The following is a 17,064-nucleotide window of genomic DNA, read 5'->3' as shown; positions in this document are numbered from 1 at the left end:
TCATCCTGGGACTGTTCCAGGGGGAAATCATCACGTTCAGAGAGGATTAGCCTCTCATTCGTGCTCCGTTCCCCCGGCTCAGTATCTCGTGGTCCCGGTTCAGCCTCTCCCACCTGCACGTCCGCTCTGGTCTCCAGCTTTCTCTCTCCACAAGATACATCCGCACACAAATAACCCAGTAATTGACTAAAGGCTGGCCAATTCGTCCCCAAAATTAGCAGATGCCGGAGGTGCGGATTAATTGCGACCTCCACACTATGTTTTTGACCCTGAAATTTAATCAGCACGGACATTAGAGGATATTCCACCACATCCCCGTGCACACACCGCACCGGAACCATGCGGCTTCTATCCAATGCCTCGAGCTGAATCAGGCTTTGATGGATCGAGGTCTGGTTACACCCCGAATCCACCAAAGCGAGATAAGTACCCCCCTTAATACTCACAGGTATTTGGTACCGGCCAGCTTGATCGGGGGCAGCCTGTGGGTCGTCCGGGACCCGGATCAGCCTCCATCACCCCATCACCGGGCACCGGTCAATGAAATGTCTGGGGTCCCCGCAACGCAAACAGGCCGGCCCAGACTTCCCTAATGGCAGGATGGCAGGAAGTGGGTCAAGGGACTGGCGTGGAGAGAGAGAGAAAAAGGGAAGTGCTGTGGATCCCGCCCCGGCTAGCCCTGCCCCCCTGGGTGGTGCTCTCAGGCCAGCGGCAGACTCCGGAGGCGGCCCGCCCCTTCCCCGGGGAGGGACTCGAGGACTGATTCCCGGACAGGACCTAGGAAAGGGAACAGGACGGGGGGGAAGAGGGAACATTAGGAGAAGAGAGAGAGAGAGAGACCGCCGCCAGGGATTCGTCGACTCCTGGGCCTGCCACCATCTGGTCCTCCGCCAACTGGATGGCCAGGTCCAGCGACGCCGGGCGGTGGCACTGGACCCACTCTGACGTCTTCTTCGGTAGACGGCCGATAAACTGCTCCAGCACCACACGGTCGAGGATCTGCTCGGCATCGCTTCCAGCAGCCATTTGCGGCAGGCGTCCCGGAGCTGCTGAGCCAACACGAAGGGCCGGCCACTTTCCCCCAGATCCAGCGAGCGAAACCGCTGGCGATGTTGTTCTGGGCTCCGGCCGACCCGCTGCAGGACAGCTCGCTTCAGATCGGTGAAGACCAGGAGGTTTTGAGTGGGCAGTTGTTGGGCCGCCACCTGCGCCTCCCCTGACAGCAGTGGTATCAGACGCACTGGCCAGTGCTCTTGGGGCCACCCACACGCATCGGCCGATTTCTCGAAGAGGTCGAGGAAAGCCTCTGGAACGTCCTGTGGTCCCATTTTGTTCAGGGGCAGATGAGAGGGGCCGATGGTGGTCCTCGATGTCGGCCTTCCTGCCCGACCCTCCTGGTCCACCCAGCTCCAGAACAGCTCCCGGTCCTCCTGTTGCGCCTGCATCAGCGCGGGGAAATTACGCTCCTGGTCATCCCGCATCTCCAGCAACGCCTGATGCTGCTCTTGGTGAAGGCCAGCGAGCGATTGGATCACTTCCGCAAACGGCGAACTTGGCGGTGACTTCTTCCTCCTGGGTTTCGGCACCAGTGTAATGAGGTTCTTTAGTAGGGAAGGAAGAAGTCGGAGTCAGCGTGACTGAGGCTCGGGTAATTTATTAAGCATCCCGTAGGAACAGCGAATACAAGCAGGCGCTCAGGCGCTGCAAAACAAACAAAACTTATATAGCACTTCTGTGGTTCTCTATGCCCAGGCCACAGTCTCTCCCCCACGAGTCCTCAGTCTGTCTCTCTCTCTCTCTGTTCCCCCTGAGGCCTTTTACGATCTCTCCAGGCCAATCACTGAAACGAGAAGCAGGTGAATGTCATCATGCACTTGACTTACTCACCGCTCGTCTCCGACCGCTCTCTCCCGCTGCAGACTCTGCTAAACCATGCCCCCCTCGCCACAACTTTGCATGAAATTCACCGGTAGACAGTCATGCTCATATCTTGCGGTGTCTTACTTTTCTGCAGTCAGTAAGATTGACTCTAGCATATACCTGTGTGTTTGTTTGTAAGGCGCGCCATGAAGCGACCCGCACAGCTCTGCTGCCCGTTTCAGAACGCCTGTGTCATCACTAAGAGCAACAGGAGACAGTGCCAATCCTGCCGACTCCAGAAATGCCTCTCAATCGGCATGAAGAGGGAATGTAAGTTTGCTTGAGCCTTACTTTCCGTGTTCCCGAATCCTTAAGAAAGCAGCGCTCAAGGTAGTGTGATATAAAACTCAAATGTTTGATTACGTTTATTAGCCTAATAATAGTAAACAGAGTGATGAACGGTTTTTCCACCAAGTAATTTGTTGAAGATTGAATTAGTCTGTAGGCTGCGCGTGGTTGTCAAGCAACAAGACAGCTTGCTGTATACCAGCATGAAACATGTTTGAGTTTTTTCTGCACTGCAGATTTTTACCTTATCACTTATCACAACCCAGTCGACCTTCGCTCATTTTCTTGCATGTGTAATATAATAAGCATGTTTAATGTATAATACACTACTTAGTTTTTTTTAAAGAAATAAATTAATACTTTCATTCAGCAAGGATGCATTTAATTGGTCAAAAGTTTTAAATAAATGCTGTTCTTTTTGGCTTTCTATTCATCAAAGAATCACGGTTTCCACAAAAATATTAAGCAGCACAACTATTTTCAACATTGATAATAATAAGAAATGTTTCCTGAGAATCAAATCATTATATTACAATGATTACTGAAGGATTGTGTGACACTGAAGACTGGAGTAATGATGCTGAAAATTTAGCTTTGCATCACAGGAATAAATTACATATTAAAATATATTCAAATAGAAAACAGTTCTTTTAAATTTAATACAATTTCGTAATATTGCCATTTTGTATACCTAATTGTGCATGCAAATTTCATAGTGTAACCTTCACTTCAGTTCATGCGGTTCTTTTCATCAGTGATCATGTCTGATGAGGCTGTGGAGAAGCGGAGGATGCAGATCAGGAGGAAGAGGATGCAGGAGGAGCCTGTAACGCTCTCTCCTCAACAGGAAACTGTCATACAGGAGCTGCTCACTGCACATCACAAGACCTTCGACATGACTTGCACCAACTTTATTCAGTTCCGGGTAACATATTTACCTTATTATGATTGTCCGATTGAGATTCAGACAAACGTGTCTACTGAAATATATTTTTAAGCACTGTCTTTATCAGAGGTTTTATGTCCGCAGCCTTTAGATCGGGATCAGAAATCCATTTCTGAGCACGGTCTAGAACCGAACCGTGGCAGGGTCGTTCACGTAACCATGCACAAAACACCGTCTGAAGATGCAATGCAACGGAACATCAGCTTTTCCTCGCCCTTGTCCCCTTCCTCCAGCTTTCAGAGTCCTGAGAATAAAGAGCGGAAGCAACATAAAAGTGTCATTTTCACTACTCTGCCACATTTTGCAGACCTCACCACGCACATGATCAAGAATATAATCAACTTCAGTAAAATGCTTGCAATGTTCAGGTGAATACTGGCTCTTACATCTGAAATAAAGATTCATCACTGGTGGTTTATAAGATTATAATGAAGTTGTGTTTTGAATGGCAGGGCTCTAATCATAGAGGACCAGATCGCGCTGCTGAAAGGTGCCACCTTTGAGATCATTCTGATCCACTTCAACATGTTCTTTAATGAGGTGACTGGCATCTGGGAGTGCGGCCCACTGCAGTACTGCCTGGATGACGCCATGAGAGGTGAGGGGCTTCGTAGATCTCCATTAACCTCAAGGTCACTATTCAAGAGATTGTTTTATGAATAAATACTATTATTCAACAAGGATGCATTAAATTGATCATAAGTGACATTTATAATGTTACTATTGCAACAAAATAATTTTATTTCAAATAAATGATGTTCTCTTGATTGCTCTATTCATCAAAGAATGTTTCTTAAGCAGTAAATCAGCATATTAGAATGATTTCTGAAGGATCATGTGACACTGAAGACTGGAGTAATGATGCTGAAAATTCAGCTGTGCATCACAGGAATAAATTAAATTTTACAATACATTTAAATAGAAAATAATTACTTAAGATTGTAATAATATTTCACAATTTTACTGTTTATTTTTGATTAAATATATACTTTTAAATAAAAGAAAGAAATAAATAAACTTTTTTTTCAAAACATTGAACAAAAAATAGTTCGACCTCAAATTTTTTAATAGTAATATAAAGCATAGATTCACATTTTTGAAAATATTATTTAAAAATATTACTGGTTTTAACTTTATTTTTACAGGTGAACATAAAGCGACTTTTTTCTAAAGTGTAAAAGAATCTTAGTGACCTCAAAAGTTTAAATGGTAGTGTATACCACTAATCGGTTCGGTTTAGGGGTAATTGGTTACGTCGCAATGTTGGAAATGTTTCTGTTTTAAACCATGAAGGCGAGCCAATGGATATCACACACAAGCAACGTGCCAACTTTGCGTAAGAGTTACGCCGGTGAATGTCTTAATCTCAGTCAATTCACTATATGCAGAGAGTGAAAGTAAAAATGGAATGATGGAGTAATGACGGAGCTTTCGGCCTCTGACGCCACATATTCTCTCAGAGACGACGAGAGACGAATCTACTTCAACATATAGCTAACTGTGTTCATTTATTCCCTTAATATTTCTCTTGTGGCCCGTACATAGTGAAAAAAAGAGAAGAAACGTATTTCGTGTTAAACAGGTTTGATTTTTATTGATGACTGCAGTGTTAATATTTTAATTATAAGCCTATAATTCATTGTATAATAGACCTGTTTTAAAATACCTTTTTTAAAAACATTTTAATTGAGGATTGTAAATAGCCTTGAGATGTTTTTTTCTTTCCTTTTTTCAGTTCCATCACACAAAAACACAAGGGCAACATTGCACATTTCAAAACAGAACAATAGCAAAAAAAACATGAATACTACGGAAGTTCTAAGCGGCCATGCATTTTAAGTTTTTTTCCTTTTTGTTACAATTTCGTAATATTGCCATTTTGTATACCTAATTGTGCATGCAAATTTCATAGTGTAACCTTCACTTCAGTTCATGCGGTTCTTTTCATCAGTGATCATGTCTGATGAGGCTGTGGAGAAGCGGAGGATGCAGATCAGGAGGAAGAGGATGCAGGAGGAGCCTGTAACGCTCTCTCCTCAACAGGAAACTGTCATACAGGAGCTGCTCACTGCACATCACAAGACCTTCGACATGACTTGCACCAACTTTATTCAGTTCCGGGTAACATATTTACCTTATTATGATTGTCCGATTGAGATTCAGACAAACGTGTCTACTGAAATATATTTTTAAGCACTGTCTTTATCAGAGGTTTTATGTCCGCAGCCTTTAGATCGGGATCAGAAATCCATTTCTGAGCACGGTCTAGAACCGAACCGTGGCAGGGTCGTTCACGTAACCATGCACAAAACACCGTCTGAAGATGCAATGCAACGGAACATCAGCTTTTCCTCGCCCTTGTCCCCTTCCTCCAGCTTTCAGAGTCCTGAGAATAAAGAGCGGAAGCAACATAAAAGTGTCATTTTCACTACTCTGCCACATTTTGCAGACCTCACCACGCACATGATCAAGAATATAATCAACTTCAGTAAAATGCTTGCAATGTTCAGGTGAATACTGGCTCTTACATCTGAAATAAAGATTCATCACTGGTGGTTTATAAGATTATAATGAAGTTGTGTTTTGAATGGCAGGGCTCTAATCATAGAGGACCAGATCGCGCTGCTGAAAGGTGCCACCTTTGAGATCATTCTGATCCACTTCAACATGTTCTTTAATGAGGTGACTGGCATCTGGGAGTGCGGCCCACTGCAGTACTGCCTGGATGACGCCATGAGAGGTGAGGGGCTTCGTAGATCTCCATTAACCTCAAGGTCACTATTCAAGAGATTGTTTTATGAATAAATACTATTATTCAACAAGGATGCATTAAATTGATCATAAGTGACATTTATAATGTTACTATTGCAACAAAATAATTTTATTTCAAATAAATGATGTTCTCTTGATTGCTCTATTCATCAAAGAATGTTTCTTAAGCAGTAAATCAGCATATTAGAATGATTTCTGAAGGATCATGTGACACTGAAGACTGGAGTAATGATGCTGAAAATTCAGCTGTGCATCACAGGAATAAATTAAATTTTACAATACATTTAAATAGAAAATAATTACTTAAGATTGTAATAATATTTCACAATTTTACTGTTTATTTTTGATTAAATATATACTTTTAAATAAAAGAAAGAAATAAATAAACTTTTTTTTCAAAACATTGAACAAAAAATAGTTCGACCTCAAATTTTTTAATAGTAATATAAAGCATAGATTCACATTTTTGAAAATATTATTTAAAAATATTACTGGTTTTAACTTTATTTTTACAGGTGAACATAAAGCGACTTTTTTCTAAAGTGTAAAAGAATCTTAGTGACCTCAAAAGTTTAAATGGTAGTGTATACCACTAATCGGTTCGGTTTAGGGGTAATTGGTTACGTCGCAATGTTGGAAATGTTTCTGTTTTAAACCATGAAGGCGAGCCAATGGATATCACACACAAGCAACGTGCCAACTTTGCGTAAGAGTTACGCCGGTGAATGTCTTAATCTCAGTCAATTCACTATATGCAGAGAGTGAAAGTAAAAATGGAATGATGGAGTAATGACGGAGCTTTCGGCCTCTGACGCCACATATTCTCTCAGAGACGACGAGAGACGAATCTACTTCAACATATAGCTAACTGTGTTCATTTATTCCCTTAATATTTCTCTTGTGGCCCGTACATAGTGAAAAAAAGAGAAGAAACGTATTTCGTGTTAAACAGGTTTGATTTTTATTGATGACTGCAGTGTTAATATTTTAATTATAAGCCTATAATTCATTGTATAATAGACCTGTTTTAAAATACCTTTTTTAAAAACATTTTAATTGAGGATTGTAAATAGCCTTGAGATGTTTTTTTCTTTCCTTTTTTCAGTTCCATCACACAAAAACACAAGGGCAACATTGCACATTTCAAAACAGAACAATAGCAAAAAAAACATGAATACTACGGAAGTTCTAAGCGGCCATGCATTTTAAGTTTTTTTCCTTTTTGTTTTCTCGTAATGACAACTTATTTTTCTCGTGATCTCGACATAAGTTGTTTTCTCGTGATCACGACATAACAAAAGTTGTTTTCTCGTGATCACGACTTAATTTTCTCGTGATCTCGACATAACAAAAGTTGTTTTCTCGTGATCACGACTTAATTTTCTTGTGTTCTCGACATAACAAAAGTTGTTTTCTCGTGATCTCGACATAACAAAAGTTGTTTTCTCCTTTTATCACGACTTAATTTTTTCGTGATCTCGACATAAAAGTTTTCTCGTGATCACGACTTAATTTTCTCGACATAACAAAAGTTGTTTTCTCTTAACAAAAGTTAAGTCGTGATCACGAGAAAACAACTTTTATGTCAAGATCACGAAAAAATTAAGTCGTGATCACGAGAAAACAAGAAAGAAAAAAATTATAACAATGCATAGCTGCTTAGAACTTCAGTAGAATACAAACATATAAATAAAAAATAAAATAACAGGATAAAAAAGTTATATATACATTAGGGCAGTTACATAAATCTGAAAAGCTTTAGAATTTGTATTGTTTTTATAAGCTTCTTATTTTGTGATCTCATATTAGAAAGGGTTTCAAAATATATTTTAAGATCAGTGTTACAAAATGTAATATATGATGGTGTCTTTTGAATTACTTTTGACTTGTGAATATAAAACCTTGCTAAGATAATTAACAGATTAATAATGTAAATCTGTTTATCAGAAAAAGATGGGTTTTGAAAGCAAAGTAAAATATCATAAGGTTCTAAGTTAAGGACTTTGTTTAATTTTTTTGTTATGTCTATTTTTAAGTCAACCCAAAATGTAGCCTTGAGATGGTCCTCACTGCAGAACACAAGATCCAGGGGCCGTGGTTGGATCCTGATCTAACTCCAAGTATTCTAGATTATATAGCCTAAGGCAAGCATACGTTTCTACCATCACACAGCACTAGGGTTAGATGACTTATTACTACTAACCAAAGGTGTCCATGGTTTCCCATGTTTTTGTGTTCCTGTAAATAAGTGGTGTGCCATTCTGGAGTCTTATCATCAGGTATAAGTGTGCTTAAGAGGAAGAAAGCCATGTGACCATGACCAAACAAAGCAATAAATAAAACAAGACCACTTTGATGATGGACTGAAAAGGTCTCTGCCACAGACATAATGCTCCAGCTAAGTGGAGGAAGGGGAAGGAGAACACTGGAGGAGAAACCCCCTATAGCGCTAGAGAGGTGTTGGGAGCACAGCAGGACAGTATCTGAAGATAATGAGGGAGATGGCGGCAGCATGGCAGTACTACAGGCAGAGCAAATAACATCTTGGGGAAAAAGTGAACAGAGTAGCCAGGCTTTCTGTGATGATTCTGTGAAGCTGCCTCAGGAAGCACTTTCTGCCTTAGTACATGTGTCAGTCTGCGTTTATTGGCATCTTCATTACTTTAAATGGGATTGTGTCAGGTAAACTTTCATGCTTATTTTTGACTTCAAATATCAGACCTATTCAAAATTAAATAGAGTTTACTTTTCACTTTTTATTTTTCAACCGCAAAGATAAAAAACAAAAAAGGTAATTGCGACTTTTTATCTCACAGTTTGGACTATTTTTCATGCAATTGCAAGTTTATATTTCCTAATTCTGACTTTTGTTCTTAGAATTGCGAGGTTATATCTTAAATTCTGCATTTATATCTTGCTAATTCCAGGTTTATATCTCACAATTTTGACTTTTGTGCAATGAAAAAGTCGCAATTACCTTTTTTTTTTTTTTTATCCCATGCAGAAACAAGCTCCAAATAAAAACAAAGATTTCCCTAACACAACAAAGACCCTGTGGTGTTTTGAGCATCACAAGAGCAACATCAGCAGTATGTTTTTGGGACAGGACTATCTGGCCCTTATCCAACTGCAGATGGGAAAGTGGAAAACCAGTTTGAAAACAGTCATTACCTTTGCTGCTAGTGGAAATGACACACTTCAGCATTAATCCATTCACACATAAGTTCGAAATGTTTTAAGTGCCACGCTGTAAAAAATGTGTCCGTGAACAGAGAGAGTTCAGGCAGATGAAATGCAGTGAAACTGGTTAAAGTAGCCCGTGTGTAATGTAAAAGTGCTCCCTATAGTTAAAGGGTTAGTTCACCCAAAAATGAAAATTAGACCACAAACTACTCACCCTCAAGGCATCCTAGGTGTATATGACTTTCTTCTTTCAGACGAATCCAGTCGGAGTTATATTAAAAATGGTCTTTGATCTTTCAAGCTGTTTAATGCCACTCAGTGGGTGTTGTATGCATCAGTCCAAAATAAGTTAAACAAAAAGCGCCCATCAATAATAAAAAGTGTCTCACACGGCTCCGGGGGGGTGAACAAACATTTAACCAGATTTTTAAAAAAAACACTGGGTGGATTTCTATCATTTTACGGTGGTTGTGTACACACACTGCCAACACACATTTCAGTTCAAACAACTTGTAAAAGTGCATGTAGCATCCTATGACCCCTTTAACAAACGTTGGTTTTCACGAGACTCACCGGCGCATGTGCAACACTGAACTCATACATCATCAGCCCGGAGCTGCTTCTGCGTACAATTGTTGGCGCAAGCTAGATTAAAGTGATTATTACATTTTGAATATGGATATTTTTCTTACAAAAACGAAGAATGAAGCATCGAATCGCTACAAGAGGCCTTTGTTCAGCCCCCGGAGCCGTGTGAGACACTTTTTATTATGGATGGGCACTTTTAATTTAACTTCTTTTGGACTGATGCATGCAACACCCGCTGAGTGGCATTAAACAGCTTGAAAGATCAAAGACAATTTTTTATATAACTCCGACTGGATTCATCTGAAAGAAGAAAGTCATATACACCTAGGATGACTTGAGGGTGAGTAATTTGTGGGCTAATTTTCATTTTTGGGTGAACTAACCCTTTAAGAGCAGAAGCTAAGGTAGATTTTTATCCCTAAGAAATATTTTATTTAATTTAATTAAAAAGCAATTTGTTCAGTAAACCATTGTTTAATATATATAAAAACAAAAGTTTAGTTTTTTTCCTCCTGCTGTACCGAAACCATACCGAACTGTAACGCCAAAACCGAGGTACATACCGAAACGTCTGTTTGTGTACCGTTACACCCCTACTTGGCAGTATAAAACTGCATTTTCAAAGCTTACGGTCACTCTTTGCTTACTGTATTACGAGTATGGCCCTTTTAAATTAAAGCCTGTGGTGGCATTATTAAAAGCTTCAGTCCATCCTTGATTTTTTTTCTTTTTATTTGCTTTTCAAGGCTAAGTTTCCATAGTAGCTGGAGAAGTGTCATTTCATTACATATTACTCTCCATCTCCAGTCTCTGAAAGGCAGCTGTAAAAGCCTTAAAATGAACTCTGAACTGAATGTCATATTGTATGTCATCACCCTGACAACTAATTTCATACAGCTGTCATTCACAATAGCTCTTCTATTTAATGAACCCTTTGCATTGTTGTAAACCAAACAGATGTGACTGCTTTACCGTGTCGACGTGTGGCAGCCATAGCCAGGAAATCCCTGTAACATCTCCAGTGCTTCTAGTCTTCAATCAGATTAAATGGAGATCAAATGAAAACTTTTGCGTAACAAAAGGCTGCAGTACTACAGTGCTGAATTAGGTACTAAAGTCAGAGCCAATATGAATATTTTTTCATTATTAACCAAATTATTTGAGCTATGCACACTGACTATATTAACAGTTCTCATGTGACTTTTCTTTTTTTAAATTATTTAATATTTTAACACTGATGCAAATGCTTAATGCTTAAATGAATCTCACTGGGATCTCAGTCTTTGAGTAGTATTTTTACTATTATATCATTTATTTATGTTTTGAATTGATGTTTGAATTTGTAAAAATATTTTCAGGTTTGATGTTTTAGAACATTTTAATGTAATCTTGAGATTTTGTAAAAAAAATAGTTTTAGTTTTTTTAAATATTTTTACTTTATATTTCAAGTTAATATTTCTAGTACTTTTCGTTTATCAGTTATTATTTTAATTTAAGTTTTAAAACTTCATTGTATGTGATTGTCATTTTTATTAGTTTTTGTCTTTTATGTTTTTATTTAGCTTCAGTTTATTTTATTTATGTTTTGGATTTAGTCATTTAGCAGATGCTTTTATCCAAAGCGACTTACAAATGAGAACAATGGAAGCAATCAAAATCAACAAAAGAGCAATAACACGCAAGTGCTATAACATGTCTCAGTTAGCCTTTTTTTTGTTAATTATATAATAAATAAAAAGAAAACAGAATAGAAAAAGAATAGAGAAAGCTAGTGTTAAAGGCCTTTTTTAAAGAAAACAAGCAGTTAGAAAATAAACAAAGTGCAAGTCTTAAAGCGTAAAGTGTTTTTTTTAAATAAAAATGAAAACAAATAGATCAAATAGAATTAGAATAGAGAGTGCTAGAGTTAGAGGGTCAAATAAAGATGGAAGAGATGTGTTTTTAGCCAATTCTTGAAGATGCTCGGATTGAGTTGGGCAGGTCATTCCATCAGGAGAGAACATTTAATTTAAGAGTCTTTGAAAGTGATTTTGTTCCTCTTTGGGATGGCACAATAAAGCGACGTTCACTTGATGAACGCAAGCTTCTAGAGGGCACATAAGTCTGAAGTAATGAATTTAGGTAAAGGGGTGCAGAGCCAGCGGTGGTTTTGTAGGCAAACATTAATGCCTTGAATTTTATGCGAGCAACTACTGGTAGCCAGTGCAAATTGATAAACAGAGGTGTGACGTGCATTCTTTTCAGCTTATTAAAGATTAATCTTGCTGCCACGTTTTGGATTACTTGTAAAGGTTTGATAGAACTGGTTGGTAAACCTGCCAAGAGAGCATTGCAATAGTCCAGCCTGGGCAGAACAAGAGCTTGAACAAGGAGTTGTGAAGCATGTTCTGAAAGAAAGGGCCTGATCTTCTTGATGTTGAATAAAGGAAATCTGCAGGACTGGGCAGTTTTAGCAATGTGGTCTGAGAAAGTAAACTGATCATCAATCATATCTCCAAGGTTTCTGGCTGTTTTTGAAGGAGTTATGGTTGATGAGCATAGCTGGATGGTGAAATTGTGATGAAACGATGGGTTTGCTGGAACCACAAGCAGTTCTGTCTTGGCCAGGTTGAGGTGAAGGTGATGGGCCTTCATCCAGCAAGAAATGTCTGTTAGACATGCTGAGATGCAAATTTAAGTTTTCAATTCCATTTTTCTTATGTGATTATTCTATGAAATCCCTGTAACATCTCCAGTGCTTCTAGTCTTCAATCAGATTAAATGGAGATCAAATGAAAACTTTTGCGTAACAAAAGGCTGCAGTACTACAGTGCTGAATTAGGTACTAAAGTCAGAGCCAATATGAATATTTTTTCATTATTAACCAAATTATTTGAGCTATGCACACTGACTATATTAACAGTTCTCATGTGACTTTTCTTTTTTTTAATTATTTAATATTTTAGCACTGATGCAAATGCTTAATGCTTAAATGAATCTCACTGGGATCTCAGTCTTTGAGTAGTATTTTTACTATTATATCATTTATTTATGTTTTGAATTGATGTTTGAATTTGTAAAAATATTTTCAGGTTTGATGTTTTAGAACATTTTAATGTAATCTTGAGATTTTGTAAAAAAAATAGTTTTAGTTTTTTTAAATATTTTTACTTTATATTTCAAGTTAATATTTCTAGTACTTTTCGTTTATCAGTTATTATTTTAATTTAAGTTTTAAAACTTCATTGTATGTGATTGTCATTTTTATTAGTTTTTGTCTTTTATGTTTTTATTTAGCTTCAGTTTATTTTATTTATGTTTTGGATTTAGTCATTTAGCAGATGCTTTTATCCAAAGCGACTTACAAATGAGAACAATGGAAGCAATCAAAATCAACAAAAGAGCAATAACACGCAAGTGCTATAACATGTCTCAGTTAGCCTTTTTTTTGTTAATTATATAATAAATAAAAAGAAAACAGAATAGAAAAAGAATAGAGAAAGCTAGTGTTAAAGGCCTTTTTTAAAGAAAACAAGCAGTTAGAAAATAAACAAAGTGCAAGTCTTAAAGCGTAAAGTGTTTTTTTTAAATAAAAATGAAAACAAATAGATCAAATAGAATTAGAATAGAGAGTGCTAGAGTTAGAGGGTCAAATAAAGATGGAAGAGATGTGTTTTTAGCCAATTCTTGAAGATGCTCGGATTGAGTTGGGCAGGTCATTCCATCAGGAGAGAACATTTAATTTAAGAGTCTTTGAAAGTGATTTTGTTCCTCTTTGGGATGGCACAATAAAGCGACGTTCACTTGATGAACGCAAGCTTCTAGAGGGCACATAAGTCTGAAGTAATGAATTTAGGTAAAGGGGTGCAGAGCCAGCGGTGGTTTTGTAGGCAAACATTAATGCCTTGAATTTTATGCGAGCAACTACTGGTAGCCAGTGCAAATTGATAAACAGAGGTGTGACGTGCATTCTTTTCAGCTTATTAAAGATTAATCTTGCTGCCACGTTTTGGATTACTTGTAAAGGTTTGATAGAACTGGTTGGTAAACCTGCCAAGAGAGCATTGCAATAGTCCAGCCTGGGCAGAACAAGAGCTTGAACAAGGAGTTGTGAAGCATGTTCTGAAAGAAAGGGCCTGATCTTCTTGATGTTGAATAAAGGAAATCTGCAGGACTGGGCAGTTTTAGCAATGTGGTCTGAGAAAGTAAACTGATCATCAATCATATCTCCAAGGTTTCTGGCTGTTTTTGAAGGAGTTATGGTTGATGAGCCTAGCTGGATGGTGAAATTGTGATGAAACGATGGGTTTGCTGGAACCACAAGCAGTTCTGTCTTGGCCAGGTTGAGGTGAAGGTGATGGGCCTTCATCCAGCAAGAAATGTCTGTTAGACATGCTGAGATGCAAATTTAAGTTTTCAATTCCATTTTTCTTATGTGATTATTCTATTTATCTTTAATTTATTTTTATATCAGCTTTAGTAATTATAGCTAGTTAATCAGTCTTCGTTTGAGTTTTAAACTAGTTTGATATGTGATTTTGTTTTTAATATTTCAATTTACTGTTTAATCCGTTTTTTATTTGAATTCCAAGTTTAATTTTTAAACTAAATTTTGTTTTGTGATTTATTTATTATTTTTTTTAATAGTTGTATTTAGCTTTCATTTATTTCTATTTACGTTTTAGGAATTTGAATTAGTTCACACTAAATGAAACTAATTTTCAATTAGTTGCCAAGGCAATATTTATAAATTTTTAGTTTAATCTACATTTACTAATTTCAGGTTTTCCTAATATTTATATTTGTTTTGATTTGTATTAATGAAAATGAATCTCCTGTTAAAATTGAATCCAGGGGAATTGTTTTTCTCCTTGCAGCATGTACTGCACATGATCTGAAGGCATTTAGAAGCAGTCATCCTGCATCAGTCTGTCTCTTTCTTTTTTTTTTTCTTTTACACACTTTATCCTTTCCCATGTTTTGACATTTTTCCCCTTCATTCCTCCCTCACTGGCCAGCTGGTTTCCAGCGCCACCTTCTGGACCCTATGATGAATTTCCATTACGCTCTGCGCAAGCTGCATTTACATGAAGAGGAGTATGTGCTGATGCAGGCCATCTCGCTCTTCTCACCAGGTACTTCAGATGAAGTTCAACATACACATCGAACACACACAGCCAGCTGTTTCACCTCTCAGGTGTGTGTGTGTTTTCATCCTCAGATCGCCCCGGCGTGACACATCACAGCATGATCGACCGCAACCAGGAAATAGTAGCACTCACCCTGAAGACCTACATTGAGGCCAAGCGGTCCGAGCCAAATAAACAGTAAGAAAGCTTTATTTCTGTCTCACTATAGGGGGAAAAAACTTTGATTGCACTTTTCTTTGAACCTTCTCCTCCTGCCAGTCTGCTGTACCCAAAGATCATGGAGTGCCTGACCAAGATGAGGAGTATGAATGAAGAGTATACAAAACAACTGCTGAAAATCCAGGACATTCAGCCTGATGTGTCTCCGCTTTTACTGGAAATAATAAGCAAAGACATCTAAGCCTTCACAGAGCAGATGAGACTCGACTCAACGGCCTTGAACTCGCTATCAGCCGCCACGCTGACCTTCATCTGAGGACTGAAATACAGTCAAAACCAGCGAGGACAAGGACTGTGCCTACTGATAATGAACTACTGAACTGTCTGCAGCACACAGGAATTGTGAAATTGTATTTTTATAATCGTGATACTAAATGTATTTGTGTTCCAGCAATCTTTTTCGGGATCTTTTCACAAAAGAACAATTTCTATGGTTCATAACCAGATGTAGGATGGCACGTATTATCTCTTACATTCACTGTATGAGTGAAGCTTGAAATGTGGGGTTAGATTGAGATTTGATTCACTTTTTCCCCAGTCTACAGTATGTAGAGAGGAGATGAACGCTATTATGGCAGCAAACATACAAAAAACAATAACAATATGATACATATTAGTCATTTGTGTTAATAGTCTGTCTTGGCAAATCTGTTTATTTATTGTTCGTTTTTAAATGCAAATAGTTTTATAAGTTAACCGCTTCTAGGTAGGCTATGTTGTGGTCAGGTTATGTAAAAAATATTCATATATAATATCAGTGCTAATGTCAGATGTGAGTAGCTGTATTTGATTCAAACATTTTTCAGACTAGAATGTAAATAGAGTTATGAATCTCATAAAGAACATGTTCAGGTCTTAATTTACTCTACCTATTTAAAAACATGTTTTGCATAATAAATGAAGCCTATTTTTTAGCCATTATTATAGCAATCAGATTTTTTTTTTTTTTTACAGTAATAAAAAAAATAAGCTTACTTTTATGCAAAATGTGCATTTTATCTTTGGACCTGGATAAGTTCTTGTCAGATTTTGTGAGATTCACTCTGATGTGTTGCTGGGTATCAAAAGAGTTGTGCTAGCTAGTCCTTTCATGTCTGCTGTGAATATTTTATATTAGTAGCAGAGCTTACATAATTTTGCGCAACATATGAATGTCTACAATTATGAAGAATCAGACAGGCTGCAAAAGTTCATCACACAGACACTTTCTTGAGAAGTCACTGCCTTTAAAATGCTTCACTCAGCAGTGAGCGTAACCTTTTTCACTTAATACATTCAGGGTTTAAAGCTAATTTACTGAGCAGACTCAGAATAGCTTTTAAAGGAGTAGTTAGTTCACTTCCAGAACAAAAATGTACAGATAATGTACTCACCCCCTTGTCATCCAAGATGTTCATGTCTTTCTTTCTTCAGTCGTAAAGAAATTATGTTTTTTGAGGAAAACATTTCAGGAATTATCTCCATATAATGGACTTCTATGGTGCCCGCAAGGCTCTAAACCTCTAAAAAAAAAAAGCATCTAAAGGCCTTTTTTTTCCTTAAAAAAATAAAAATGTATGTACCTTTTAACCTCAAAAGCTCGTCTTGTCTAGCTCTGCATGAACTGTTTTTTCCGGTTCAAGACAGTTAGGGTATGTCGAAAAACTCCCAACTCATTTTCTCCTCCAACTTCAAAATCGTCCTACATTGCTGCAGAAGTACTGACCCAGTGTTTACAAAGTGAACATGCAAAGAAGATCAAACACCCTTTATATAAAAAAAGGTAAACAGTGATGTAGGACGATTTTGAAGTTGGAGGAGATACCCTAACTGTCATGAACCGAAATGCAGAGGTAGCACAGAGCTAGACAAGATGAGCGTTTGAGTTTTTTTTTTTTTAGAAAATAACCGATCGTTTTGCTAGATAAGACCATTCTTCCTCGGCTGGGATCGTTTAGAGCCTTCTGAAGCTACATTTAAACTGCATTTTGGAGTTCAAACTCGGGGGCACCATAGCAGTCCACTATATGGAGAAAATT

General features: G+C 38.0%; 1 protein-coding gene across 3 annotated transcripts in view; it reads left to right on the top strand.

The window, feature by feature from the left end:
- The window catches only part of LOC107551996 (nuclear receptor subfamily 1 group I member 2), a 49,970-nt gene extending 34,012 nt beyond the window's left edge, over nucleotides 1-15,958 (top strand). For 2 of the 3 annotated variants that reach the window (XM_016233806.1, XM_016233805.1), the window contains exons 3-9: nucleotides 2,060-2,190; nucleotides 2,964-3,133; nucleotides 3,239-3,522; nucleotides 3,607-3,752; nucleotides 14,696-14,812; nucleotides 14,875-15,004; nucleotides 15,086-15,958. In XM_016233806.1, the coding sequence (XP_016089292.1) occupies nucleotides 2,060-2,190; nucleotides 2,964-3,133; nucleotides 3,239-3,522; nucleotides 3,607-3,752; nucleotides 14,696-14,812; nucleotides 14,875-15,004; nucleotides 15,086-15,227 (1,120 nt within the window). In that variant the 3' untranslated portion in view covers nucleotides 15,228-15,958. The remainder of the gene's footprint in view (nucleotides 1-2,059; nucleotides 2,191-2,963; nucleotides 3,134-3,238; nucleotides 3,523-3,606; nucleotides 3,753-14,695; nucleotides 14,813-14,874; nucleotides 15,005-15,085) is intronic. The other variant, XM_016233807.1, reaches the window with a different exon arrangement.
- Nucleotides 15,959-17,064: the final 1,106 nt, after the last annotated feature.

This window comes from Sinocyclocheilus grahami, unplaced genomic scaffold (genome assembly GCF_001515645.1).
Source record: "Sinocyclocheilus grahami isolate Dianchi unplaced genomic scaffold, SAMN03320097.WGS_v1.1 scaffold439.1, whole genome shotgun sequence".
NCBI lineage: Eukaryota > Metazoa > Chordata > Actinopteri > Cypriniformes > Cyprinidae > Sinocyclocheilus > Sinocyclocheilus grahami.
Note: the sequence above shows the minus strand (reverse complement) of the source record. Positions and strands in the feature narration are given on the sequence as shown.